The following is a 24,769-nucleotide window of genomic DNA, read 5'->3' as shown; positions in this document are numbered from 1 at the left end:
CTGAAGCTCATGATAAAAGGAATCATGAAAGCGGACAGGGAGCCCTATATCGTTGACGATGCGTTACATGATAAAATGGAGCGTTATGAATAGTTGGATGTCTACTTCTCATGTCCATATCTTAAAGATTATATGATAGGAAACATTAGAACATCATCCAGTTCGGTTTGGTTGAAGCCAGTAACTTCATGTTCGACTGCAACGGTAAATCAGATCTTCACTATACATTGTATTGGTCAGAATTCAGAAATGGGATAAACTTATCTTCAAACCAGATATGGGCATCGTTAACATGTCTTGCATAGATATCAGGTCCAAGCCGATGGATGGCAGGGTCAAGCAAATAGCAAAATTGGCAATCTCAAGCAAAGACCAAGTATGACTGTATGAGAGCAACCTGTCCAAAACATTAAAGGATCGAAAGATCAGGCACGTACTAAGTAGAGAGCTATGCCTTCAAACACTGATTCCAAGGTCTCAAAAACTTTAACTTCTGATGACTTGTGTACAATTTTCAACACCTTATTAAGTTTTTGGCAGTGTCATGAACTAGTCTTCCAGTCGAGCAATACATCCCACTTTCAATAACAAGATAATGTATGATGGGAAGTGGAAGCAAATATGGTAAATGCACAGTATCTGTATACTAAATATTTGATTGAGGCAGGTAACCATCATAATGATAGCTTATGCTTAGCAAAGATTCTCCAAGCAAATTATGCCAATTCATGATTATCAGAATGTTAGCTTGCACAAGAGTTAGTTAGGGTTTAGGGCTAGCATTGAGAAACTCTTTCAGACCGGCAAGAGTAAACACTGTGGTGCTAGTACATGGATCAGGTGTGCACTGTATAGCACTGTCTGAACAATTCCCAACAGTAGATTGAACCAGCAGTCTCAAAAGACATAAATGCAGGCGATGGAAGTGAGGATTGTTGTAATCAGGATTGAGACAACATTCACAGCATTGTTGTCAAGAAAGTTGAGACCTGATATCTTCTTGACAGTAGGTCCCGGTTTCCCAACAACCTACAAAACACAGTTAGAATGAGCGTACTTCAACATCATATTTTGAAGTATGAAATAATTGAAATAAACTGAGCTAAGCAGTTACAACTCTAGCCTTAATAACAACTGAATCATGTTTGTCTTACCTTGTTACGAACAGTACAGAATCCACTGAATTGCAGTGTAGCTCCCAAAAGAGAATCAATGACACTCCCACAAAGTCCAGCAAGACTAGATAGAGGTATCACATATAGCTGCTTTAGTGTACATTTTGTAGTCAGAAAGCCAACGAGCACAAATGTCAGCCCGATAACAGACCCTGCTGCAGCAGCTGCCAGTAATCCTGCTTTAGTAACTCCTCCATTGGTACCTTTACGCACAGGCTGCCAACATGTGTCATATGTGTAACTAAATTAGCATCTGTAGTGTAGTCTACTACTAGTCTTCCAACTAGTTTTCTTATATATCAATAATTCATACTCTCCCAATAATGATTGGATTAACCGATTAACCCACCAATATTAAAAGTAAGGCAGGTTACCACTGTACTATTAGACCACTGGTCATCTTGTAACAGCTAAAGAATAAGAGATAACAAAATCGCCAAACATAAGCTAGCTGCTTGCAAATAGGCTTCTACAAAGTTATGTGAGACAAATGGTGTGCAGGCACTGCAGACCTCTTAAAAACTAAACCATCGAGTAAAAGTTGGAAAGCTGCTAGATAAAGTATGAGGTATGCTTATGCAGCAAGGCAGAATAGGAAGTAAACTCCCATTTATTTTTGAATTGAAACTTAAACCAAGAACTATAATTTCAACCAAAATGATAGAACCAAATTAGAAGATGCAGTGCAACCGAAACACCAAATTAACCTAATCAACCTCAGAGGTCCTAATTTGCAACACAACAAGTCAACAACTATATGTAAAGAAACAAACCTTGAATGTAGTGATCAGCCTCGGCTGATCATCACTAAGAATCCCAAGCTCAGAAGACCAAGTGTCCCCATTGCAGCAGGAGTAGTGTCCTATAACCCCTCCCATCAGTGCAGTAATCAAACTCGACTCCTTGGAATCCAAGCATCTTTCTTCCAACCCCGTCACCCACCACAGCACCACAACCACCACCGATGAAATCCCCGCATTTGATAACACCTGTATCCTGAAAATTAACCCAAAAAAAAAAACTTAAAGTAAAAAAAAAAACAAAGATTCTAAGCACGAGGAACATGAAGAAAACGTACCAATTGCGTTGACCGCCTTCTTTGAACTCCGGGTCAACCCTGCGCTTCTTCTCCTCACCAACCTTCGTAAGCTTGGACGATGAGAAGAAGAAGACCAGCAACACAGCTCCGTATCTATACAAACATACTCATAGCAAAAACAAACATGAGAGCTTTGATGGTTTGGGACTGATAGATATGAGTAGAGAGGAGAAACTGGGCTACCTGTATCCGACTGCAATGTGGAGAGTCATGACGGCGAGGCCGGCGATTGCGCCGGAGAAGTCGAGTGATTTACGGCGGTAGGCTCGGGCGGCAACGAAGGAGGAGATTAGGAACGCGATCAACGGCTGGATTTGATGCGAGTCCATGGCTATCGGAGCAGGTTGGATACGCGTAATAATAATAATAATAATAATAATAATAAGTGAGTAGTAGTAATAATGGCAGGGGGCTGCTGGGTGCAGTGAAATTAAATTGTTAGCAACTAGACAAATTAATTAGGGCAATTGCTGCTATTGGTCAACAAAAGTGGCCTAATCGTTGTTCTGGGCTTCTGGCCTAGTTGGGTGAGTTACTTGACTTGGAATAATCACGAAGTTGTTACTATGCTGCAAGATGTTTTAATTGCGCAAATGCTGATACATGTTTTTTGATCCCTACCAGAACTGGTCCGATCAATAATGGTTATTTCAGATTCCGGCACGTTTAGCTTGCAATCGAGATTGTTTTGGCAGCCATAGTTTCGTTCCTGTTGTTGTCTATTAGACATGAGAGTTGGTGGCCGCCACATTGGCTGCGTTAGAGAAGATGAGTGAGTAGTGTATCACTGTATTGGTCCAACTCAATCCAACCTAAGAGAATATGAAATGCGGAAACGAGAGACAAAATTCTGTTTGGTAAGAGCATATGAAGCTAAGCCGGTAAATACTAAATACAGTAAGAAATCATGGTATGACGAACACACTACCTGATACAAAACAAAAAAAGGTCGATAAAATCCTCCGCTTTATCTCCCTCTTCTTCCCCTTCCCCCTCCTCTTCCTCTTCCTCTTCCTCTTGTGTGCGCTCCATGTTCCATTCCATAACCGCCAGCATCATCATCATCCCTTCTACCCCATCCTCTCCCTCCTCCGCCCCTTCCATGTTCTGTTCCATAACTCCTGTTATCATCTTCCCAATCTCTTCCCCATCCACTCCCTCTTCCACGTTCCATATTATAAGCGACATCATCTTCCCTTGCTCTTCCCCATCCACTGCCACTTCCACCTCTTCCGCATTCCATATTATTAGCGCCATCATCTTCCCTTGCTCTTCCCCATCCGCTCCCTCTTCCACTCCCTTCATGTTCCATTTTGTAACCGCGGTCCTCATCTTCCCATCCTCTTCCCCTTCCTCTCCTTCTTCCTCTCCCTCTCCCTCTCCCTCTCCTCTCATTTCCCATTCCACTACCCCAGTCGTCATCCTTCTCATACTTAAACATGCTCAATTTAATATCATCTGCCCCCACATTTTGAGGAGGACCCGTCTGTACCTGGAATCAGCATAATGACATAAAAACCTCGTAAGGCAACAAGAAAAACACTAACAAAAATGAGACTCAATGATGAGAGAATACTAACATGAGAATCTTCTAAATCAAACTGATTTTGAAGCTGCCAAGCAAGTTCCTCATCACGACGAACATCTGCAGAAGGAGCGGTTATGGAAGGCTTTGCACCAGCTTTCCTCTTTTCCCATTCTTCCAAAGTGAACACTTCCGACTCTTCCTCCCTCCCCTTGCCTCTAAACTTTCTACCTCTCGAATACCTACTATCCTGGTTTTGATGACTCATTTTCTGGAGGAGTTTCTGTGCTGCTGCCTGGTTCTGAACAGGGACAGCTTCAACAGCTGTAGAGGCCATGGGTACATTAGAATGTCATGATACTATTGCAATAAGAAATGACAGCATGTAGTTATATTCTGATAAGTAATCATACTAGGACATATTAATAAGAAAAAAGTTGTAGGCTTCATTTTATTTGAACATCTACCTTCTTTTGGCCTTGGTGCAGAGCTGCTAGGTTTCTCTTCAGTTCTTTCATCAATGGAATCCGTCTTAGGATTGCCATCCATGTTGCTTCTCTTATCAGGATCATCATTATCATTTGACTTTGAATGAACGCTCTGCTGCTGCTTTTCAGTTGGTCTCATGTCAGAAGATCTCAAAGTAGCATCGCTGCTCTTGGTGTCAACACCAGACTGATCTGCAAATCATCACATGTCGCCCACAAGTTAAACATGTATTACTAACAATGACTGCTCAACATCAATTGGAAAGACGAATAAACTTATTAAAAGAACTTAAATATCAGGAGCTGAAGTACTGACAAGGCTTGTCCTGCCGAGGAAACTGAGTTCTAGGTGCCCCAACTTGCAACTTCTCAAACGGAGGAGGGCCGCTACCCTCGCTCTCCTTTGAAAGCCTCAAAGTCGAACGTGAAAACCCCGAATATTTTTTATTCATCTCCCATTCTTCATAAAGGGACTGAACAACACCTCCCAACACAGTCAAGACTTTAGGACTCAAACACACAATCCCATTTCGAACAACAGCTTTATTTTCCAGGCGAACCTGCACATCAAAAGCCAGTGACACATTACAAAAATGTTAAGCAATGACTACTAATGCAGGCTTCATATATACCCCCAGTTTACCTACACTAAAAGCATGTACGAAATTTCGAAACTTTTAATATAATTCTCAGCTTTTCTCAATTCTCACGATAACAATTGAACAATAGACTACTCTGAGTGTTCCGACAGTACCTTAGTGCCGGGAACGACGTCGTCGGAGAATGAAGCGATATGCGAGTACTCTATAGCAGCTACCTCACCATGTCCATCACTGAGCCCAAGTTTCAAAAGCCGCCGGCTACTATTTCTCGCAAAATCGTCCGCATTGCTACTCGCAATGTCTCTAACCCAAGCTATCTGATCAAACCAAACCTAGCAATGAATTTCAAAGCAGCAGCCAAACAAAGCCTTAGTTATAAAATTTAAATTAAAGAAAAAAAATGAAGGAGTGTTTTGCCTGGAGGACTTTGGGGCCGAGAAGATGAGACGACTTGCGAAGAGTGACCGGGTCGGGTAACGACTTGGCTCCGACGGATTTGAGATCCGTGTTGAGGAGCTCCGATTCGACTGAGCTCACCACCGTGCGCGCGTCGTCGGTGAGAGCTGACTGGATCACGATCATCGCTTTGAGTTGCTCTAAGTCGCCGAAGCACCATCCTCGGGCTTTTAGGGTTTCGATTGCTGCGTCGGAGAGTGCGCCGGAGCTTTCCTCCATTTCTTTACCGCCCTGTTTTCTTCGTTCTGTTTTTTTTTATGGGCTATTCTTGTATATTTATTATTTAAAATTTCCACTGGGGGTATAACTGTCTTTGCGTGCAACAAATCCGAACGAATCTGACCGTACTCAGAGCCAATTCGGCAATTTTTAAGTAGAATCCGACGTTTTTACAAGAGTTTATTCCATACACGGGCCGTGCATATACACAGATTAGAAGTGTAGTCACGCACCTCTGGTGCTACCAGTAAGGCGGCGTTGCTGCGAGATTTGGGTTAGGCTCCGATTGATGAAATTAAAAGAACAATCATATTGGGTGCCAGGATATGAGGCTAGGCCTACCTATACAAGGTTGAATGGCTCGCCGGAGCTCATAGCTTCACTGGAAATTCCTGATTGAACGTGCTACTTCAATTTCGATCTCAACACAACGTGGGTGAAATTGTGAAAGTGTGGTCGAGAGACATGGTTTTGTAGAGGAAGAAGAGAGTAGGATGTTGATGCTGATGTTGTTGCTGTTGCATGACGTTGGATCGCTAAGATGATGTGAGATAGAGAAGTGGTGGCAGTGATAAGCTCGGTGGAGTTTTCTTGGAGAGAGAGAGAGAGAGAGAGAGAGTCTCTCGTGTTGAGGTTGAAGGAGATTAGGCCTCACTCGCGCAACAAAAGTGAAATAGGAGTTTGATCTCAAACGATCTAAACTTTCTTCCACGTGGTGAATTGAATGGCTGAGATGCCCAGTGTATATGGGCGGCCCAGAATAAGTTTCGCATTTCTACGGGCACATACATTTTACACGTTTGAAGAAATGTCGGATAAGTGTCAGATATGCCCGAAAAATCGCCAGAGAAGATCAAAGAGGTTTAGGAAATGACAATTTTACCCCCGGGTGTTTTCTCATTCACCAACCGAAATATGGGGCGGAATAAAACGACGACGTTGGAGAAGTTGAGTTGGGCCGCATTACATGTATTGGATAAGGAACTTTTTGGGTCGAACTAGCAAGGGTGTAGTGGCCCATGTATTTAATGGTCTGATTTAAATTTTATTGGAACTTTTTCAGGTTTTAATCTTGAGCTAGGTACCATGGCGGTGATCTGAAGTTCCAAGAATTGATGTTCAAACACATTGGATAGTAATGTAAGTTTTCAAATGGAAAAAAGAATTGTTTTTAAAAAATTATGATTTCTTTCAAAAGTATGGGTTATAGCACACGGTTTTTATGGTTACATCGCATGTTCTTATTTGTCACCAAAATTTCAGACTTTTAAATGATGAGTTTACAGCGTCTTTCAAATTGACAAGACTCAAAGATATTGACCCTATATATATATATATATTTTTTTTTTTACAATTTACCACTGGAGTTGTGAAAGAAGCAAATTCATGAAAGAATATAATGAATTAATGATATATAAACAAATTGCAACGGACTATGATGAGTTAGCTAGGCATCATCTAAGAAATGAGGTTGCAGCCTTACTTCAAGCCCGCATCAATTTTTGTATACGTGACTTCGTCTACTTCAATCATATTGTACGCTCCAGTGAAGTTTAGGTGGTGTTGGAAGTAGATAGAGGCAGATACGTTGTGGATGACCAAGATTTTGTTCCCCCAGTATATTTAAAGCATGTTCTTTGATGGTTTACTAAAATGAGTGTTGCTATCATATGGTTGATAGTTAACCTGTTTCAGTTCACGATACGTATACGAGTGAGACTACATGAAGGACAAGTGTGATTTTGTGAACCACTCTCACCAACCAGTAGTAGATCGACTTTTATCTATTGTTCATTTTCTGCACCTCGTGTTTTGTTAGAGAAGTAGACAATGGTTAAGATCAATCATATATGAGGTAAAATTATTTTCCCTTCTGGATCAATTTCGCAGGCGCACACATACCTATATATACAAGGTTTCTTCGACTTATATATCTTTAGCTTTGTCAATCTTGAACAAGAAAAATGGAACATAGATAACTTGTGTTCTACATTTGGAAAAGTTCGGACGTGCAAGCTTCATCCTAACTTTAATCGTCACATCCGAGTCTGAGGTGAACACAAGCATACAGGCATGTGCCATGAAAGCAATGCATTGAAGCAAGCATTGATATCGATTATTATCTTTGGTCATAACTTCCTGTCAAAACTGGCCGAGCAAATGCCCAACCATATTATATATACTGATGTACTTACAAATTCGATTGAATCCAAGTATCCAATCTGCTTACATATTAAAAAAAAAACCCTAGATCTGATCTTCATCTGTTGCAAATATATAGCAAAACTGCAGATCGATGGGCAGAACTAGTTATTAACTCTTTCTTAACTGTAATCTATCTATGAACGAAAACGTCTTCGATCTCCATTTATCTTGTTCTTGGAGTCATTAGTCAATACTCAATACCATTGAAATTTCAGACCAAATTTCCTTCAGAGTTCTGCACACCAAACATGAACTCATAAAGCAATAACTTCCACCACCAGAAGTAGGATCACATGCTTGGATTTTCTTTCGATCTTGAAAACCACATATTCACAGGAAATAAATTTACCGATCACTTTTTATTTGCCCAACTTGTGCCCACTCTTCCAAACTTATATTATGTGTCCAATTACTCAATTATTATCTAAATATGAGTTGAAAAAAGACACATGACATGCATTTAAAAGAGTGAGCACAAAGTGGGTAAATTTGATTTTTATATTCACATGGGGTTTTCCTCTATTTTCTTCCACTGATTCATACACACATGTATAAATAATTGATCGTCTACTTTGCTGCATAACTATTATAAGATGAATTGTTCATATTTCAATGCATGCGGGTCCTCATGCATTTAGTTACCATTAATATCTCAACGTATTTTCCAACTACAAGTAGCTAGCTAGCTGCGAAGGAATAATATGCAGAATGCAGTTGGCAGGAAGCAAAACCCTTTTGTTAACCAGTTTTTAATTGAAATGGTTGATGATGATGATTGTGCTGAATCCATGGATGGCCCTCTTCTCTATATTAGCTGTCTCCTACTTCCCATATTGAATGCATACATGAATTTCTAATCCTAAGCTAATTTAGAGGCTTGGAGCTACACCAGACTTGAAGAGTAGGCTTGATTTCTTGTGTTCATGTAATATATATGGCCCTGTGTATTTATGAATATTTGACTTGATTTACTATGTGGAATGAATATAATGTAGTTAGAAGTAGTTAGAAGTACTAAGCTGCTTGACTAGCAATAATATACTTGTTTATATATGATCATAGTAGGAATTGCTGAGATCACAGCTGGCTGGTGTCATTTGGAGTTTTACTTAACATTACCAGAACAAACACAAGATACACAGAAGGTAATCTCTTTTGGTAATGATGATGGTAATATTACAAAAGATACTTGCGTTTTATGGAATCAACTGGCCACACAATGGTGAAACGAAGCTATGAAAGGAAATTGACTCATCCATTGTCTTTGTTTACTCTCATCATTACTATTCACGGGCAACTTCAATTATTAGTATGCCGTATGGCAGCTATACAAAGTTCGAAAACAGTAAAAACTGAAATTAATCTGCGGTTGAATTTACATTGAGTATCGTTTAAACCCTAATTTTTTTTTAAACATCAAACTTTCTCCCAGAATCTTAACTTTTTAACCTTAAACGGCCAACACACTCTTATAGGGGTGGACTTTTAGACACCGAAAAACCGAAAACCGATTAAAACTGTACCGAACCGACACCGAAAAACCGAAACCGAAAAAAATCGATCTATCGATTCCGGTTTTACATCAAATTGAATAGTTCGGTTTCGGTTTGCGGTTTCGTCGGTGTAAAAAACCGATCAAACCGAACCGAATTCAATCGACATATATGTATTTAATCATTAATATTTAATATAGTAATAGGTGTATATCATGTTTTTATTGACTAAGAGTTATATACGATATACATGATTTTACATGATAATGGCCTCAAAATGTCTAACTTAATTGCTCACAGTCTTTAACTCATTAAATATTACGTTTGGTTAATACTCTATCGTAACTTTGTTGATTTTATTTGTTGTTTCTAACTTATTGCAATCTAGTTTACTTATTTACTAATTTGAAGTACTAAACTTGTAGCTTACTACTTTATTTTGATTTTAACTTTTGTTTTAAGTCAAGTGTGAAAAGTTATTACAAATGATAAGTTATTAACCGAAACCGAACCGAACCGAACCGAATTATAGGTTAACCGAAACCGTGGTTAATATATATTTTTTTCGGTTTCGGTTTTGAGAAATACAAAACCGAGATCTCGGTTTCGATTTTCGGTTAGTGCTCTTAAACCGAACAGATGGAACCGAGTCCACCTCTGCACTCCTACCCGCCGTTTTTCAACTTACCGTTAAATAAAAAGGAACAAAACCCAGTAATCACTGTAATCCCACCTTCCCCGCCGTTTCATTCAAACTCCCCTCCTTAAACCCCCAACCTACGCGCCACGCGGCGCCAACACACGCGCCACTTCCAACCATCCGACGAAAAAAGACCTTCCACTTTCCGAAGCGAATGGACCGACTCGAAGACACCGGGGCGAGTGGGGAGTTCCAAAGACGCCTTCTGTTTCCCGCGGCTATTTAATGCCGGGTGAGAAACCCTGTCCCTGCTTAAAAACTGTGAGACACTTTAACGTGCTAGCTCTCTCTCTCTCTCTCTCTCTCTCTCTCTCTAGATTTTAGTTAGAGACAATAAAAACCAAAACCAAAACCAAAGAGACTATTAAATGCAGAATCCAACCACCCTTTCCAGCAATCAGAGACGACATTATCTATCTAGCTCCTCATTCTAACCCCACCCATCTTCGTCTCTCTCAGTCTCTCTCTCTCTCTGAGCTGAGCTGAAAGTCCACAGTTTCAGATCAGATGAGATTCTAAGTAACTCTCTGCCGCGGGGGGTGATATACAATGTGGAACTCGGCGGAGAATGCGTTTGCGAGGTCGGCGTCGTTCAGGGAGGAGGGGGAGGATGAGGAGGCTCTGCGGTGGGCGGCGCTGGAGAGGCTGCCGACATATTCCAGAGTCCGACGTGGCATTTTCAAGAACATTGTGGGTGATACCAAGGAGGTTGACGTCAGCGAGCTCGAGGCTCAGGAGCACAAGGTGCTGCTGGACCGGCTTGTTAACTGGGTCGAAGATGACCCCGAGCACTTCTTTGAGAAAATGCGACTCCGATTCAATGCGTAAGCGTCTCGAAACATTTGGTAGTTTAGTCTGTACCAAATTCTATTGCTGAAGTCTCTGCTTTTAGTGGTTCTGAGCAACCAAACAGATTGTACTCTCTAAATTATGTGACTTTTATGTTGATAATTCTTATCGCTTGGATCAAATTGGGGTGTGCAGAGTTGATTTGGAGTTTCCGAAGATCGAAGTGCGGTTTCAGAATTTGAAGGTTGAAGCTTTTGTCCATGTCGGAAGCAGAGCGCTGCCAACAATTCCGAATTTCGTTTTCAATATGACTGAGGTAGATTTCTTCTCTCTAAGTTTGGTTAGATTTTCGTTACCCATATAACGGTTTGGTTGGAAAGATCAAATTTTTTGTATTTGATTGTAGGCGTTGTTGAGGCAATTACGGCTATTAAGGAGCAAGAGAAGTAAATTAACGATCTTAGACAACGTTAGTGGGATTATAAGACCTTCAAGGTACATAATTTAGTTTCAATTAATACCGAAGTTCTGAATTATCAGTAGTAAGCTTTATGTCTAATGATCTGTTGTTGTTGTCTTTTAAGGTTGACGTTGCTACTGGGTCCACCGAGCTCCGGCAAGACGACACTGCTATTGGCTCTCGCCGGACGCCTTGGAACTGGCCTTCAGGTATTACATTAAATTCAGGTTTCACAAGTTGATGAAACCCGCTGGTTTAGTAACTTCAGCTGTAAGTAGTACTCATTTGGTGTTTGATCACTTTGAAGATGTCAGGTAAAACCACATACAATGGCCATGGCTTGAATGAGTTTGTGCCGCAAAGGACGGCGGCCTATGTCAGTCAACAAGACTGGTTTGCCGCGGAGATGACTGTCAGGGAGACTCTTGACTTTGCAGGGCGGTGTCAGGGTGTTGGATTCAAATATGGTAAGGTTTGGGTTATGTACGAATTATTTGTGCACGGTTGGTGTTGGATGAAATGCTTACATGAGAGCTTGTCACAGATATGCTAGTAGAACTTGCCAGAAGAGAAAAGATTTCGGGGATAAAACCTGATCGTGATCTTGATATATTCATGAAGGTACTTGTTCTTGCTAAAAATGTTGATTCCTTTCATATGTGATGATTACTGACGTATTGTTGTTTTGCAGTCATTAGCTCTTGGAGAGCAAGAGACGAGCCTTGTGGTAGAGTACATCATCAAGGTATTTTCTCGATTCAATTTACTGAAGTTCCTACTATGTTGTATCAAAATTTCTTCTTTGATTCTCGTTCTAGTACTAACATATTTCTGACAAAGATTTTAGGGTTGGACATATGTGCTGATACGTTGGTAGGAGATGAAATGATTAAGGGAATATCAGGGGGCCAAAAGAAGCGGCTTACTTCAGGTGCATACTTGGTGTAACAATTTTTGGTGCTAGTAAGTTAAAGCTGTTTGCTGATAAATCAACAATATGATCTTCAGGTGAATTACTAGTAGGTCCAGCAAGAGTGTTGTTCATGGATGAAATATCAACTGGGCTTGATAGTGCCACTACTTATCAGATCATTAAGTATCTGAGGCATTCAACTCGTGCACTTGATTCCACCACTGTTATATCTCTACTTCAACCTGCTCCAGAGACCTACGAGTTGTTTGATGATGTTATACTTTTGTGTGAGGGCCAAATCGTGTTTCAGGGACCCCTGGAAGCTGCTCTTGACTTCTTTTCATACATGGGGTTTACTTGTCCCCAGCGAAAGAATGTGGCAGACTTCTTGCAAGAAGTAAGCTGTGATAACTATGACTTTTTTTGTTTTTTTTTTAATTTATGTTCTCCTTCATGAAGGCTTTGATATATATTTGTCTTCATTTGAACACAGGTTATATCAAAGAAGGATCAAGAGCAATACTGGTCCAATCCTGATCTTCCGTACCGCTACATACCACCAGCAAAGTTTGTTGAAGCTTTTCAATCATTTCAAGATGGGAAGAATTTGTCTGAAGAGTTGAAAATTCCTTTTGATAAACGCTATAACCACCCTGCAGCTTTGGCAACTTCGTGCTATGGCATGAAAAGGATGGAACTTCTCAAGACAAGCTTTAACTGGCAGGTGCTACTGATGAAGCGGAATGCTTTTATTTATATATTTAAGTTCGTTCAGGTAATTGTTCAATTATTTGATTCTTCAAAATGCAGTAATATTTTTCCAGCTTAATCATCTGAAAGGTTAAATGATTTCCGTTGCTGATTTTAAAGTACTATGTTCTGCATGCCAGCTTCTTTTTGTTGCTTTGGTCACAATGAGTGTCTTCTGCCGGAAAAAAATGCACCACGATACAATTGATGATGCAGCCTTATATCTCGGAGTACTGTACTTTTCCATGGTTATTATTCTTTTTAATGGCTTTATGGAGGTGCCAATGTTAGTCGCCAAGCTCCCAGTGCTTTACAAGCATAGGGACTTGCATTTCTATCCAAGCTGGGTTTACACTCTTCCTTCTTGGCTCTTGAGTATTCCAAATTCACTCATAGAGTCTGGATTTTGGGTGGCAATCACATATTATGTCATTGGATATGACCCTGCAATTTCTAGGTAAATTGATTATATCTTTCCTCAAGTACTTGACATGAATTGTGAAAGTCAGCAATGGGATGAGATTCTTGGGTTACTTGTTGGATCTGCAGGTTTTTTGGGCAGTTCCTGGTCTATTTCCTTCTGCACCAAATGTCCACAGCTCTCTTCCGTCTCATGGGATCCTTAGGTCGAAATATGATAGTTGCAAACACCTTTGGATCGTTTGCCATGTTGGTTGTAATGGCTCTTGGAGGATACATCATCTCTAGAGGTAAAAGTAATAACATTTTTTCAATTTCTGTGTGTTTCCATAATCTCATACTTCATTTCTTTACGCAATTGTGACAGACCGCATACCAAAATGGTGGATTTGGGGTTTCTGGTTTTCTCCTTTGATGTATGCTCAAAATGCAGCTTCTGTTAATGAATTCCTTGGACACTCCTGGAATAAGGTAATTTGCAATTTAGAAACTTAAATTATTCTGCTAGTCATAGGAGGGAAGGCTTTGAACTGGTGGTACAAGTACCAGCAAATTATTTACATGCCTCTATTATCACAAAAGAAGGTTGTTTTGATTTTTCTTATATGAGTTCTCAACCAGACCATTGTCAACATCTATTATACCAGAAGATGATACTCACTGAAATTGTGATTAGTTTTGCTGTGTTACAAACTTAAAGAAAAAGTACGCATTAGCGAGAGCCAGTGATATGAACATTAATTTCTCTTTTCTATTTGTTGAGTTAATTTCTGAAGGTCTATTTAGAAGGGGGGAAATTTACCTATCATGTTACTTATGTAGGCACATGGGTACGAGACAGGTCTTTCATTAGGTCAGTCATTACTAAAAGCACGCAGTTTGTTTCCAGAGAGATACTGGTATTGGATTGGTGCTGGTGCTTTGCTTGGATATACAGTTTTATTCAATATGCTATTCACATTCTTCCTTGCTTACCTCAACCGTAAGTCACTAAATGCTGCTTGAACTCCTATTTACTTCTGGCGTTGTATATAGCCCAACCAATTTAGTAGAGCCTAAGGAAATTGATATTTAACATATACTACAGCCTTGGGAAAGCAACAAGCTGTAGTTTCAAAGGAAGAGCTGGAAGAGAGAGAAAGGAGAAGAAAAGGAGAAAGTGCTGTTATTGAGCTGAGACAGTACTTGAAGCATTCAGAGTCACTTAATGGTATGTCAATTAACTTGAAGATTAAACTGTTTTTAAAAAGTCTTGATCAGTTAAAACACACATAGCCCTCAATTAGATTACTCATTTTTTGGCCATTTGCTAAGCAGGAAAATACGTAAAGCAGAGGGGAATGGTGCTCCCCTTTCAACCACTTTCCATGTCTTTCAGCAATATCAATTACTATGTCGATGTCCCTCTGGTGAGTGTTTAACGCTATCTGTTTGCATCATCTATTATTGGAAACATGTTAACTATATTTTTTCTGATCCAAGTACAACCACAGGAAATGAAGCAACAGGGAATTCAAGAAGATAGATTGCAGCTGCTGGTTGATGTGACTGGGGCATTTAGGCCCGGGGTGCTTACAGCATTGGTTGGAGTAAGTGGTGCTGGAAAAACCACCCTCATGGACGTGTTAGCTGGCCGAAAAACTGGTGGGATCATAGAGGGGAGCATTAATATATCTGGTTATCCAAAAAAACAAGAAACTTTTGCTAGAATTTCCGGTTACTGTGAGCAATCTGATATTCACTCCCCCTGCTTGACTGTCGTTGAATCACTACTGTTCTCTGTTTGGCTTCGCTTACCATCAGATGTTGACTTGGATACGCAGAAGGTATTCACATAAACTACTTGATGCTTTTGTATGTCTTCATCATGAGATCATTTCAGCATCTAAAATATTGAGAAAAAAAATTCAGGCTTTTGTAGAGGAAGTGATGGAACTTGTTGAGCTCACTCCATTAAGAGGGGCATTGGTTGGTCTGCCGGGGGTGAATGGGTTGTCAACAGAACAAAGAAAAAGGCTAACTATTGCTGTAGAGCTTGTTGCTAACCCATCCATAGTATTTATGGATGAACCCACATCTGGGCTAGATGCAAGGTCTGCAGCGATTGTGATGAGGACTGTGAGAAATATAGTCAATACTGGCCGTACGATAGTGTGCACAATCCACCAGCCTAGCATAGACATTTTTGAATCCTTTGATGAGGTACTCTCTCATGGTCTATGTATGTTTTGTATCATATTTTGTATAACTGATATGGCTACCTCCTAGCTTCCTTTCTGAAAAATATCACTTCCTAACTGAGTGCATATTTCTAATCAGTTCCATATTGCGTTAATATCTGATTGATCCTCCAATAAAATCATCTGTCATTGCAGCTTCTGTTTTTGAAGCGCGGAGGTCAGGTCATATATGCTGGTCCACTTGGACCCAAGTCTTGTGAACTCATCAAGTACTTTGAGGTGAGATCATGAATGCCAGGATGTAAGTTAGATTATGTGCTATCAGGTGTATAAACATGACATATGAACATCTGTATCTGCAGGAAATTGAAGGAGTACAAAAGATTAGGCCTGGATATAATCCTGCTGCATGGATACTTGATATCACTTCTTCAACTGAAGAAAATCGTCTGGGGGTGGATTTCGCAGAAATTTACAGAAGATCAACCTTGTTTCAGTAAGAATATTTCTCTATGGATTTTAGCTGGGTAGCTTTTATCTGCTTCTTCATCTAATAGTACCTCCATTCCTTGTTTCAGACATAACAACAACTTGGTTGAATACCTAAGCAAGCCGAGTACTAACTCCAAAGAATTAAACTTTCCAACCAAGTACTCTCACACATCATTTGAACAATTTCTTACTTGTCTTTGGAAGCAAAATCTGTCTTATTGGCGTAACCCTCAGTATACTGCAGTTCGGTTCTTTTACACAGTCATCATCTCCTTGATGCTAGGAACAATTTGTTGGAGATTTGGGGCAAAGAGGTTTCCTTTTTTTTTTTTGTACCTATCTCTCGACTTAAAGTAACTTCACAATCGAATTAAGCATATAATTTTCTCCTTCATTACATACAGGGAGAATCAGCAGGACTTATTGAATGCCATGGGATCCTTATATTCAGCAATCTTATTTAGTGGAATCACCAATGCCACTGCTGTTCAGCCTGTTGTTTCTATAGAAAGATTCGTCTCATATCGAGAGAGAGCTGCTGGGATGTACTCGGCGTTACCATTTGCATTTGCTCAGGTTTACCTTGATCCCAATTTATTTAGGCATAATACCTGATACTCCTTAAAGGTTATGTAATCATGTATCAATCGTTTCTGCAGGTTACAATTGAGTTCCCTTATGTGTTTGCGCAAGCGGTCATCTACTGCACAATTTTCTACTCAACAGCTGCATTTGACTGGACACTCTTGAAGTTTGTTTGGTATTTATTCTTCATGTACTTCACAATGCTATACTTCACCTTATACGGAATGATGACAACAGCCGTCACACCAAATCATAACGTAGCTTCCATCATTGCTGCTCCATTTTACATGCTATGGAATCTTTTCAGCGGATTCATGATTCCTCACAAGGTAATAGAAGTGACTGCTCTGCTTTCTTTTTTTGTGCTTTATATTGGAGCATCATTGTTGAGCTAGTCTCTATAACAAGCAACTATTTATGCTTCATCAGAGAATCCCAATATGGTGGAGATGGTATTACTGGGCAAACCCTGTAGCCTGGAGTCTGTATGGCCTGATTGTTTCACAGTACGGTGATGATGACAGTCTTTTGAAGCTAGCAGACGGAGAACGCACAATGCCGGTAAGGCAGTTCATCGAAGTTGGTCTGGGATACAGGCATGATTTCCTAAGTGTAGCAGGAATTATGGTTGTCGGTTTCTGCATACTTTTCGCAGTAATTTTTGCCTATGCCATAAAAGCATTCAACTTCCAGAGGAGGTGATGTCAAGTAACTAGCATTATACGCGTATGATCAGTTCATTTCACATATGGTAACATGAGCTCTTATCAAACTATTGATGAAGTGTGTATAGCTACAGATTACAGAACAATTATTCGTTGTCTTTAGGGGAGTATGCAAATAACAGCTATAAGTAGCTGGAAATTCTGATGTATAAACGGTTATTCATGATTTTGATATGTTGTTTTATGTTACAGAAAATAATTTTTTTGGTAAGTTACATACAATTAGGATTTTAGCATGTGAAAATTTTGTTCTGAATCAGTTGTTGCACACTGAGAATCAAGTCAAATGGTCTCTTACCAATGGAAATTGAAGCATAGAATGCCATATTTCGGACTGGGCATGGACCGAAGACAATAAACCAACTGCTATAATAAGTAAGGCAACCATGAGTGCCTCCGACCTGAACCAATCGGAAAAGCGACCGGCCGAAGATCCAATCAAGCAATTGAAGCCCCCTAAGGTTCCCCGGCCCCAGCAGACAGCGGCCCGATCAAGGATTCAATATTTATGGGAACTTATGAAGCGGATCGTTCTGAACTTGGTATGCAATCAAACTTGCCCTAGTTCGCTCTTTGTTGTTTTAATTTAAGGTTTCTGATAATTAGTTTGTCAAAAGGGATGAACACGAGTTGTTTCTGATAATTTATGTATTATTAACAAACGCATATAAATTACCACTAAGTTAGATTACCTAAGCCTGAAAAGTTTGTTAGATTACCACTATATGCTGTAATCGAATTTTGGAGTTTTTCTGAACAAGTTTGGAGAGAGCAACTGTACGTGTACATGTTTCATTTGGGTATTTGGTGTTAAACAACGATAAGCGTGGCCCGTGGACCAACTGTACCGATATTGTCTCAACTTAGCCACTTCACAAGTGTTGGGTTTTAGTCACAAAAGGCCTCGGTACAATTGGTTATTATCCACCCACTTATAAGCTTTATTTTCTTTGTCACTTCTTAGATGTGAGATCTCTCCTCTCCAACACGCTCCCTCACGTGCAACCTAATTTTTAGGTCTGCACGTGACAGATTAACATCTCACATACTGGGATGAAAGAAACTAAGGTCCAGTAACCAACGACACTTAGTGGTCATCCAATCGGAAATCCTCCGATGGCATGACAAAGTGGCACCCAACTCGGGCCCACGAAATATTGGAGGCGCGACTGGAGAGGGACCCGCTCTGATACCATGTTAAACAGCGACAAGCGTGGCCCGTGGACCAACTGTACCGATATTGTCTCAACTTAGCCATCTCACAGGTGTTGGGTTTTAGTCACAAAAGGCCTCGGTACAATTGGTTATTATCCACCCACTTATAAACTTTATTTTCTTTGTCACTTCTTAGATGTGGGATCTCTCCTCTCCAACACGCTCTCTCACGTGCAACCTAATTTTTAGGTCTGCATGTGACAGATTAACATCTCACATACTGGGATGAAAGAAACTAAGGTCCAGTAACCAACGACACTTAGTGGTCATCCAATCGGAAATCCTCCGATAGCATGACAAAGTGGCACCCAACTCGGGCCCACGAAATATTGGAGGCGCGACTAGAGAGGGACCCGCTCTGATACCATGTTAAACAGCGACAAGCTTGACCCGTGGACCAACTGTACCGATATTGTCCCAACTTAGCCACCTCAAAGGTGTTGGGTTTTAGTCACAAAAGGCCTCGGTACAATTGGTTATTATCCACCCACTTATAAATTTTATTATAAGTGATACCATTGGAGAGGAGAGATCCCACATCTAAGAAGTGACAAAGAAAATAAAGCTTATAAGTGGGTTGATAATAACCAATTGTACCGAGGCCTTTTGTGACTAAAACCTAACACCTGTGAGGTGGCTAAGTTGGGACAATATCGGTACAGTTGGTCCACGGGCCACGCTTGTCGCTGTTTAACATGGTATCAGAGCGGGTCCCTCTCCAGTCGCGCCTCCAATATTTCGTGGGCCCGAGTTGGGTGCCACTTTGTCATGCCATCGGAAGATTTCCGATTGGATGACCACTAAGTGTCGTTGGTTACTGGACCTTAGTTTCTTTCATCCCAGTATGTGGGATGTTAATCTGTCACGTGCAGACCTAAAAATTAGGTTGCACGTGAGGGGACGTGTTGGAGAGGAGAGATCCCACATCTAAGAAGTGACAAAGAAAATAAAGTTTTATAAGTGGGTGGATAATAACCAATTGTACCGAGGCATTTTGTGACTAAAACCCAACACCTGTGAGATGGCTAAGTTGGGACAATATCAGTACAGTTGGTCCACGAGCCACGCTTGTCGTTGTTTAACATGGTATCAGAGCGGGTCCCTCTCCAGTCGCGCCTCCAATCTGTCGTGGGTCCGAGTTGGGTGTCAATTTGTCATGAGCCCAAGATTAGTGTCATTATTATGCCATCAGAGAGTTTTTGATTGGATGGTCGCCAAGTGTAGTTGGTTACAGGACCTTGGTTCACGTGCAGACCTAAAAATTAGGTTGCACGTGAGGGACGTGTTGGAGATGAGAGATCTCACATCTAAGAAGTGATAAAGAAAATAAAACTTATAAGTGGGTGGATAATAACCAATTGTACCGAGACCTTTTGTGATTAAAACCTAACACATGTGAGGTGGCTAAGTTGGGACAATATCGGTACAGTTGGTCCACGAGCCACGTTTGTCACTGTTTAACATTTAGATTATAGTTTTCATCAGATTATTAAAGGTTTCCTTGTCTTGGTGGCGTATATGGAAAAAATTTCCTAGTTCTATTCTGAATAGGATTTCCTTGTCTTGGCTGGGTAGATTTATCACAAATTTTCCTTTTGCAGCATAGGAGAAGATAGAGAACAAGGGGCTTCAAAGGTTGCTGCAGACAGTTCTACTGAAATAATCCAAGAAAAACCACAGCTTGTTGGAGACTCTCCGACGACCGAACCTGACAAACAGATGGAGAACAAGGGTTCACAGCTGCCCGAAGCGACAGAATGCTTCAAATCGCCAGACCCGGTCCCAGACGGATGGAAGCTTTGGACCCACGCCAAGAATTTTTGAAAGCTCCTTCTTTCCTTACTGGAAAAGATACACAGGAGAAGAAACTGCAATTTACTATAAGATTGATGATCGTGGTGAAAGATTTTATAGGTGGAGATCACTGTTTAATGGGAAACCGATGATTCATACTGCTAACAGATATTCTTATACAATTCTGGAAGACAAACCTCGAAGTATCGAAGAAACTTTTCTCTTTTTTTTCAGTAAAGCGCTTAGGGAGGAACTACCATTTCAGGCTGCCGGCGACTTTCCGACTGAAAATGATGAAAAGACGCTTCCTTTTTGCATCGAATGCAATAAGGGAACCGATCATGAATTTATCGATTGCCCCTACAAAGTAGATATCTTAGCTTCTATTGATTGGTGCAAGGTGTGCAATAAGAAAACTGATCATGTCACATCCGATTGCCCGGACCAACAATTTACATGTGTTGAAGGAGTTGAGGTACTCAATTTCTGTCTTCGTTGTGATAAGATTGGTCACCTGACTAGTTTATGCCCTGTTGAAGACTCTGACTCTGATCTCGGCTATGATCCTCCCTCCTGTGACTCTGAGGATGATTGGTAATAAGGGTCGCCCATCGGAGGATTCTCAGAGCTGTTATGTAGCCAGTACCCATGGATTGTTTTTTAATTAAGTTGTTGTATACTTGTATCAGACCTTGCAATATTCAGTTTTCTGTCCGCCCTGAATTCTGATTAGCATAAAATTAGCCTATAAATTAACCCTACAATCACACTTGATAATCGATAGTAGTAGGGGTCTCCCGCAGAGGATTGTATCTTCAACAATTGCAAAACAGACTCTAAAACTCAGAACAGACACTAGACAAAAACGACATCAGAAACTATACTTAGACTCAACTAAAAATCACGAAATTAAAACTGGAGAAATTAGACACACTAACAAAGGCACACGAAATTAAATCAGATAATCGGAGTTGAATTACTATACTAACAAAATTCGACAAGACAGTAAACAGAAGAATAAAAACAGAAAAACTAAATTGAGGTTTTGGTTTTGTTTACGAACATGTTCAATTCATTAGGATATCTTTACTCAAGTTAAGCCAATGGTGTGTTAAATTTAACCTATCAACCATTCTTACTTGGTATGTTAAGAATGATGTTTTCAACTCAGCCTAGCATCTAGAATGGAACCTAGAGTGATGTTCTCGCTCAGCTCTCACCTAGAAGTCAATAAGGTCTAAAGGATTATGAATAAGGCTAGGCAATGTCAGTACTAGTGTTGTCCTAATCTACCTAGACATTGGATTATGTGAATGGGGCTCAAGTCATTCACTCACTACTCTAAAATGCAAGTAGACATGATGATCATACAAGACACTCATAGCTTTACAACCTACCATGCATACTAATGTTACACACCACCAATAAACACACGGAGCTGATCAATGAATAAGCAATAATCCAATAAATATCCGAAATCCACAGAACATAATATATAAACCTATGTCTAGGGCTTAAAGCAGTCCCTAACTATAAGAAAATTAGATACTCACCATCCTTGAAAACACACAAAAAGAAGAAGAAAACATGAATTCTGGAATGAAGAAAAATCTAAAAAGATGGAAAAACAAGGCAAACGATCGATCGTTTAGGGTTGATGATCGATCGCTTCTGGCCCCCTAACTCTTATGTGTTCTCCTCTTCTCTTGATGTCTCTCTGGCTTCTTTAAGAGCTGAATGACTTTTCAATTTGTTTCCTTGTTAATCTCTAACTCCTTGCTTCAAATAAAAGTCATAATCGTCAAGAATCCTCATTGAATTAGAAATTCATGCAATTTCCTTATTTTAACGTTATTTCCTTAGTTTGCTTCAAATTATCTAATAAATATAAAATCAAATAAATTACGAAGAAATAATAACAATAACAAAGAAAAACATAGGATTGCATAATAAGAATGTCGCATTAAAATGTTACCTCACTTAGAATAATTTGTTCCAATCATGCCATTGATAACGTTTCATATGTAAGTGCTACCACGACAGCTCCGAAATGCCAAATCATCAATGCTTTTATATATCTTAATTTTGCCGGTGAACGAAGGTGACCTTGTGTGGAGTGTTTCATAATCGACAAGTCATCTCCTCTGTCTTCATTTTCAGCATGGGAATTGAATCATTCCTGTTTAGAGAAAAACGTTGAAGTATGAACAGGTTGAGGATGGTTCCTACGGTGTACCAAATCAAGTAATGAAGTAGAATTGACAAGCATGTAGAGCATAGAAGGCCATAGCTAGGTTCAGTTGCTCTATATAAACATTGCAGGAACTATCATCGATCCCCATCATTTTCCCACACTTTCTCTAAAGAGGAAAGAATCCGTGGAGATAAAGAGTTAAATCGAAAGAAGGCCGGTGACTAGCCGGTAAAAGAACTCGTTTTCCAGTTTCACAAGACACCGGCCTCATTAATTTCAGGCACCGACTTTCATGGTGAAAGTCTATGACAAGAAAATGTGTACGTCCAGCTAATTAAGTTGGCCAATACCTATAGCATGTACTGATAACTACCCAATTTAGCGAAGCAGTTATAAATAAGAACTAACATAATCCCTTATCAGCAACATTGTTACTGAATAGCATTATAGTCAAATCCTCACTTCCTCGCTCAGATTAAGTTCATGAGTTCAACCAACCTCTCTCATATCGTCCCACTCGATTTCAACTCCGTCCACACATTACCCGACTCCCACTCTTGGGACTCCTCCCCGGACCACCACTCCTTCACAGAGTTCATACCCGTCATTGACCTACACGACCCGAACGCCGCCACGCTCATACGGCTTGCCTCCGAGCAATGGGGTGTGTTCCAAGTCACCAACCACGGCATTCCAATGAACATAGTCCAAGAAGCCGAGCTACAAGCCCGAGGGTTGTTTGAGCTGCCAAGGGACCAAAAACTCCGGGCACTCCGATCACCGGAGAGCTTCAGCGGTTACGGGCGGGCTCCCATTTCAGCCAACTTCACAAAACTGATGTGGTCGGAGGGTTTCACGATGATGGGGTCACCGTTTGAACATGCTGCTCAACTCTGGCCAGATGACTACTCGGTCCAAACCCACTTCTGGTACGTACTCACAGCATGAAATGCATGAGCTGCCTGTCAAGCCTGTCAAGTATTTTCCTATGTAATATTGATAATAGCCTATTTAGAATTTACTATCTGTGTGACGTTTCTATCCCTGAAGTATGCCCTTCTTGCAGTAATGTAATGGAAGATTACCAAAAGAAGATGAAGGGCTTTTGTGGAAAATTGCTTCAGTTGATGCTTGGATCATTGGGCTTAGATCATGAAGATGTTAAATGGCTGAAGCGGCCCAAAAAGAGTAGCAGAAGTAATCCACAGGTCTTGCAATTGAACTCGTACCCGGTTTGTCCCGACCCGACCCGAGCCATAGGGTTAGCTCCTCATACAGACTCCTCAATTTTCACTGTGCTAAACCAATGCAGCATAAGTGGCCTGCAAGTACTTGAGGAGGGCATTGGCTGGGTTTTGGTTCACCCGATCCCCGGTGCACTTGTAGTCAATGTAGGTGATTTGATGCACATTCTATCGAACGGACGGTTCAAGACTACAATGCATCGTGCGGTTGTCAATGAGGAACATCACCGCATCTCCATTGCTTACTTCTATGGACCACCGTACGACGTGAAGATATCACCGCCGATGAAGTTGATCGACCAAGATCATCCTCTCCTATACCGGCCGGTAACTTGGAAGGAATATCTTGGTATCAAGGGTACACATTTCAATTGGGCGCTTGAAAAAATCAGAAATGACTTAAACCAAGCACCATGTATATATGACTAGAAGACCTACTTAGTGTACATAAAAATATATATATATATATATATATATATATAATTTCTATTCATAGTAAAAACATCACTCTGAAATTACAGAGTAAACTTCCAATTTTAGCACATTTTTCGGTCAAATTTTTTCATTCAATATTTAGGTATGTTATTCAAGAATTTCTATAAAATTTCATCTAATTCAGACATCGTTAAGATATTGAAATCAAATTAAATCAATCAATGAATTAAAATTGTTCAACGTGAACCGTTCGTGTAAATTTCAATTTTAAAAGCTCAAACCATTGTCAAATTAGATGAAACTTTGTATAAATGATCTTGAATAATATACCTAAATATTGAATCGCTTATGGTGAAAAAAATTTGACTGAAAAATGTGCCAAAATTAGAACTTCAAACTGTAATTTCAAAACGAAATTTTACTTTGGATAAAGACTATATTTACTCATCTCATTTTCATTTTCTTCACCCACTTGACCACTTGTACATTGTAAAAAGCGTAAATTTCAAAGCTTAAATGACTAGTTAGTCGGATATTAATAGAAATGGGCTTTGTTCTTCCATAACTTGAGCGGCCAAGTAAAGCAAACCGTACATTTTAAACTTGAAAAC

The 24,769-nt window shown here is 40.1% G+C and overlaps 4 protein-coding genes across 4 annotated transcripts; 2 read left to right on the top strand and 2 right to left on the bottom strand.

Annotated features, from left to right (window-relative positions):
- Positions 1-215: 215 nt before the first annotated feature.
- Positions 216-2,922, bottom strand: LOC126797867 (protein PGR). Its single transcript, XM_050524611.1, has 5 exons — positions 2,458-2,922; positions 2,254-2,367; positions 1,949-2,171; positions 1,155-1,391; positions 216-1,029 (listed from the first exon to the last, which is right to left on the bottom strand). The coding sequence occupies exons 1-5, from the start codon at positions 2,601-2,603 to the stop codon at positions 898-900; spliced, it is 852 nt and encodes a 283-aa protein (XP_050380568.1). The 5' UTR covers positions 2,604-2,922; the 3' UTR covers positions 216-897.
- A 197-nt stretch (positions 2,923-3,119) lies between these two features.
- On the bottom strand, positions 3,120-5,578 carry LOC126797838 (uncharacterized). Its single transcript, XM_050524571.1, has 6 exons — positions 5,307-5,578; positions 5,042-5,206; positions 4,604-4,847; positions 4,267-4,479; positions 3,855-4,123; positions 3,120-3,766 (listed from the first exon to the last, which is right to left on the bottom strand). The coding sequence occupies exons 1-6, from the start codon at positions 5,562-5,564 to the stop codon at positions 3,242-3,244; spliced, it is 1,674 nt and encodes a 557-aa protein (XP_050380528.1). The 5' UTR covers positions 5,565-5,578; the 3' UTR covers positions 3,120-3,241.
- A 4,924-nt stretch (positions 5,579-10,502) lies between these two features.
- Positions 10,503-17,448, top strand: LOC126797827 (ABC transporter G family member 32). Its single transcript, XM_050524560.1, has 24 exons — positions 10,503-10,786; positions 10,947-11,067; positions 11,158-11,246; positions 11,336-11,420; positions 11,519-11,678; positions 11,756-11,832; positions 11,903-11,956; positions 12,052-12,142; positions 12,220-12,521; positions 12,618-12,899; positions 13,015-13,331; positions 13,424-13,584; positions 13,662-13,765; positions 14,117-14,276; positions 14,382-14,504; positions 14,612-14,703; positions 14,788-15,120; positions 15,206-15,496; positions 15,670-15,753; positions 15,837-15,970; positions 16,053-16,280; positions 16,371-16,542; positions 16,626-16,880; positions 16,981-17,448. Exons 1-24 carry the CDS (start codon positions 10,512-10,514, stop codon positions 17,251-17,253), a joined length of 4,263 nt encoding a protein of 1,420 aa, XP_050380517.1. The 5' UTR covers positions 10,503-10,511; the 3' UTR covers positions 17,254-17,448.
- Positions 17,449-22,790: 5,342 nt separating this feature from the next.
- Positions 22,791-24,152, top strand: LOC126792960 (gibberellin 3-beta-dioxygenase 1-like). Its single transcript, XM_050519492.1, has 2 exons — positions 22,791-23,408; positions 23,546-24,152. Exons 1-2 carry the CDS (start codon positions 22,963-22,965, stop codon positions 24,150-24,152), a joined length of 1,053 nt encoding a protein of 350 aa, XP_050375449.1. The 5' UTR covers positions 22,791-22,962.
- Positions 24,153-24,769: the final 617 nt, after the last annotated feature.

Source organism: Argentina anserina, chromosome 1, assembly GCF_933775445.1.
Source record: "Argentina anserina chromosome 1, drPotAnse1.1, whole genome shotgun sequence".
In the NCBI taxonomy this organism is placed as follows: domain Eukaryota; kingdom Viridiplantae; phylum Streptophyta; class Magnoliopsida; order Rosales; family Rosaceae; genus Argentina; species Argentina anserina.
Note: the sequence above shows the minus strand (reverse complement) of the source record. Positions and strands in the feature narration are given on the sequence as shown.

Bases quoted from the DNA above. Each gene is read 5' to 3' on its own strand.
- LOC126797867 (XM_050524611.1), bottom strand. From the start codon at position 2,603: ATGGACTCGCATCAAATCCAGCCGTTGATCGCGTTCCTAATCTCCTCC. The intron at 1,392-1,948 runs GTTTGTTTCTTT...ACATGTTGGCAG, and splicing joins GGCTGATCACTACATTCAAG to CCTGTGCGTAAAGGTACCAA. The intron at 1,030-1,154 runs GTAAGACAAACA...TGTGTTTTGTAG, and splicing joins TCTGTACTGTTCGTAACAAG to GTTGTTGGGAAACCGGGACC.
- LOC126797838 (XM_050524571.1), bottom strand. From the start codon at position 5,564: ATGGAGGAAAGCTCCGGCGCACTCTCCGACGCAGCAATCGAAACCCTA. The intron at 5,207-5,306 runs GCAAAACACTCC...TGGTTTGATCAG, and splicing joins TCGGCCCCAAAGTCCTCCAG to ATAGCTTGGGTTAGAGACAT. The intron at 4,124-4,266 runs GTAGATGTTCAA...TGGCCTCTACAG, and splicing joins TGCACCAAGGCCAAAAGAAG to CTGTTGAAGCTGTCCCTGTT.
- LOC126797827 (XM_050524560.1), top strand. From the start codon at position 10,512: ATGTGGAACTCGGCGGAGAATGCGTTTGCGAGGTCGGCGTCGTTCAGG. The intron at 11,957-12,051 runs GTATTTTCTCGA...TTTCTGACAAAG, and splicing joins TGGTAGAGTACATCATCAAG to ATTTTAGGGTTGGACATATG. The intron at 12,522-12,617 runs GTAAGCTGTGAT...ATTTGAACACAG, and splicing joins TGGCAGACTTCTTGCAAGAA to GTTATATCAAAGAAGGATCA.
- LOC126792960 (XM_050519492.1), top strand. From the start codon at position 22,963: ATGAGTTCAACCAACCTCTCTCATATCGTCCCACTCGATTTCAACTCC. The intron at 23,409-23,545 runs GTACGTACTCAC...CCCTTCTTGCAG, and splicing joins TCGGTCCAAACCCACTTCTG to TAATGTAATGGAAGATTACC.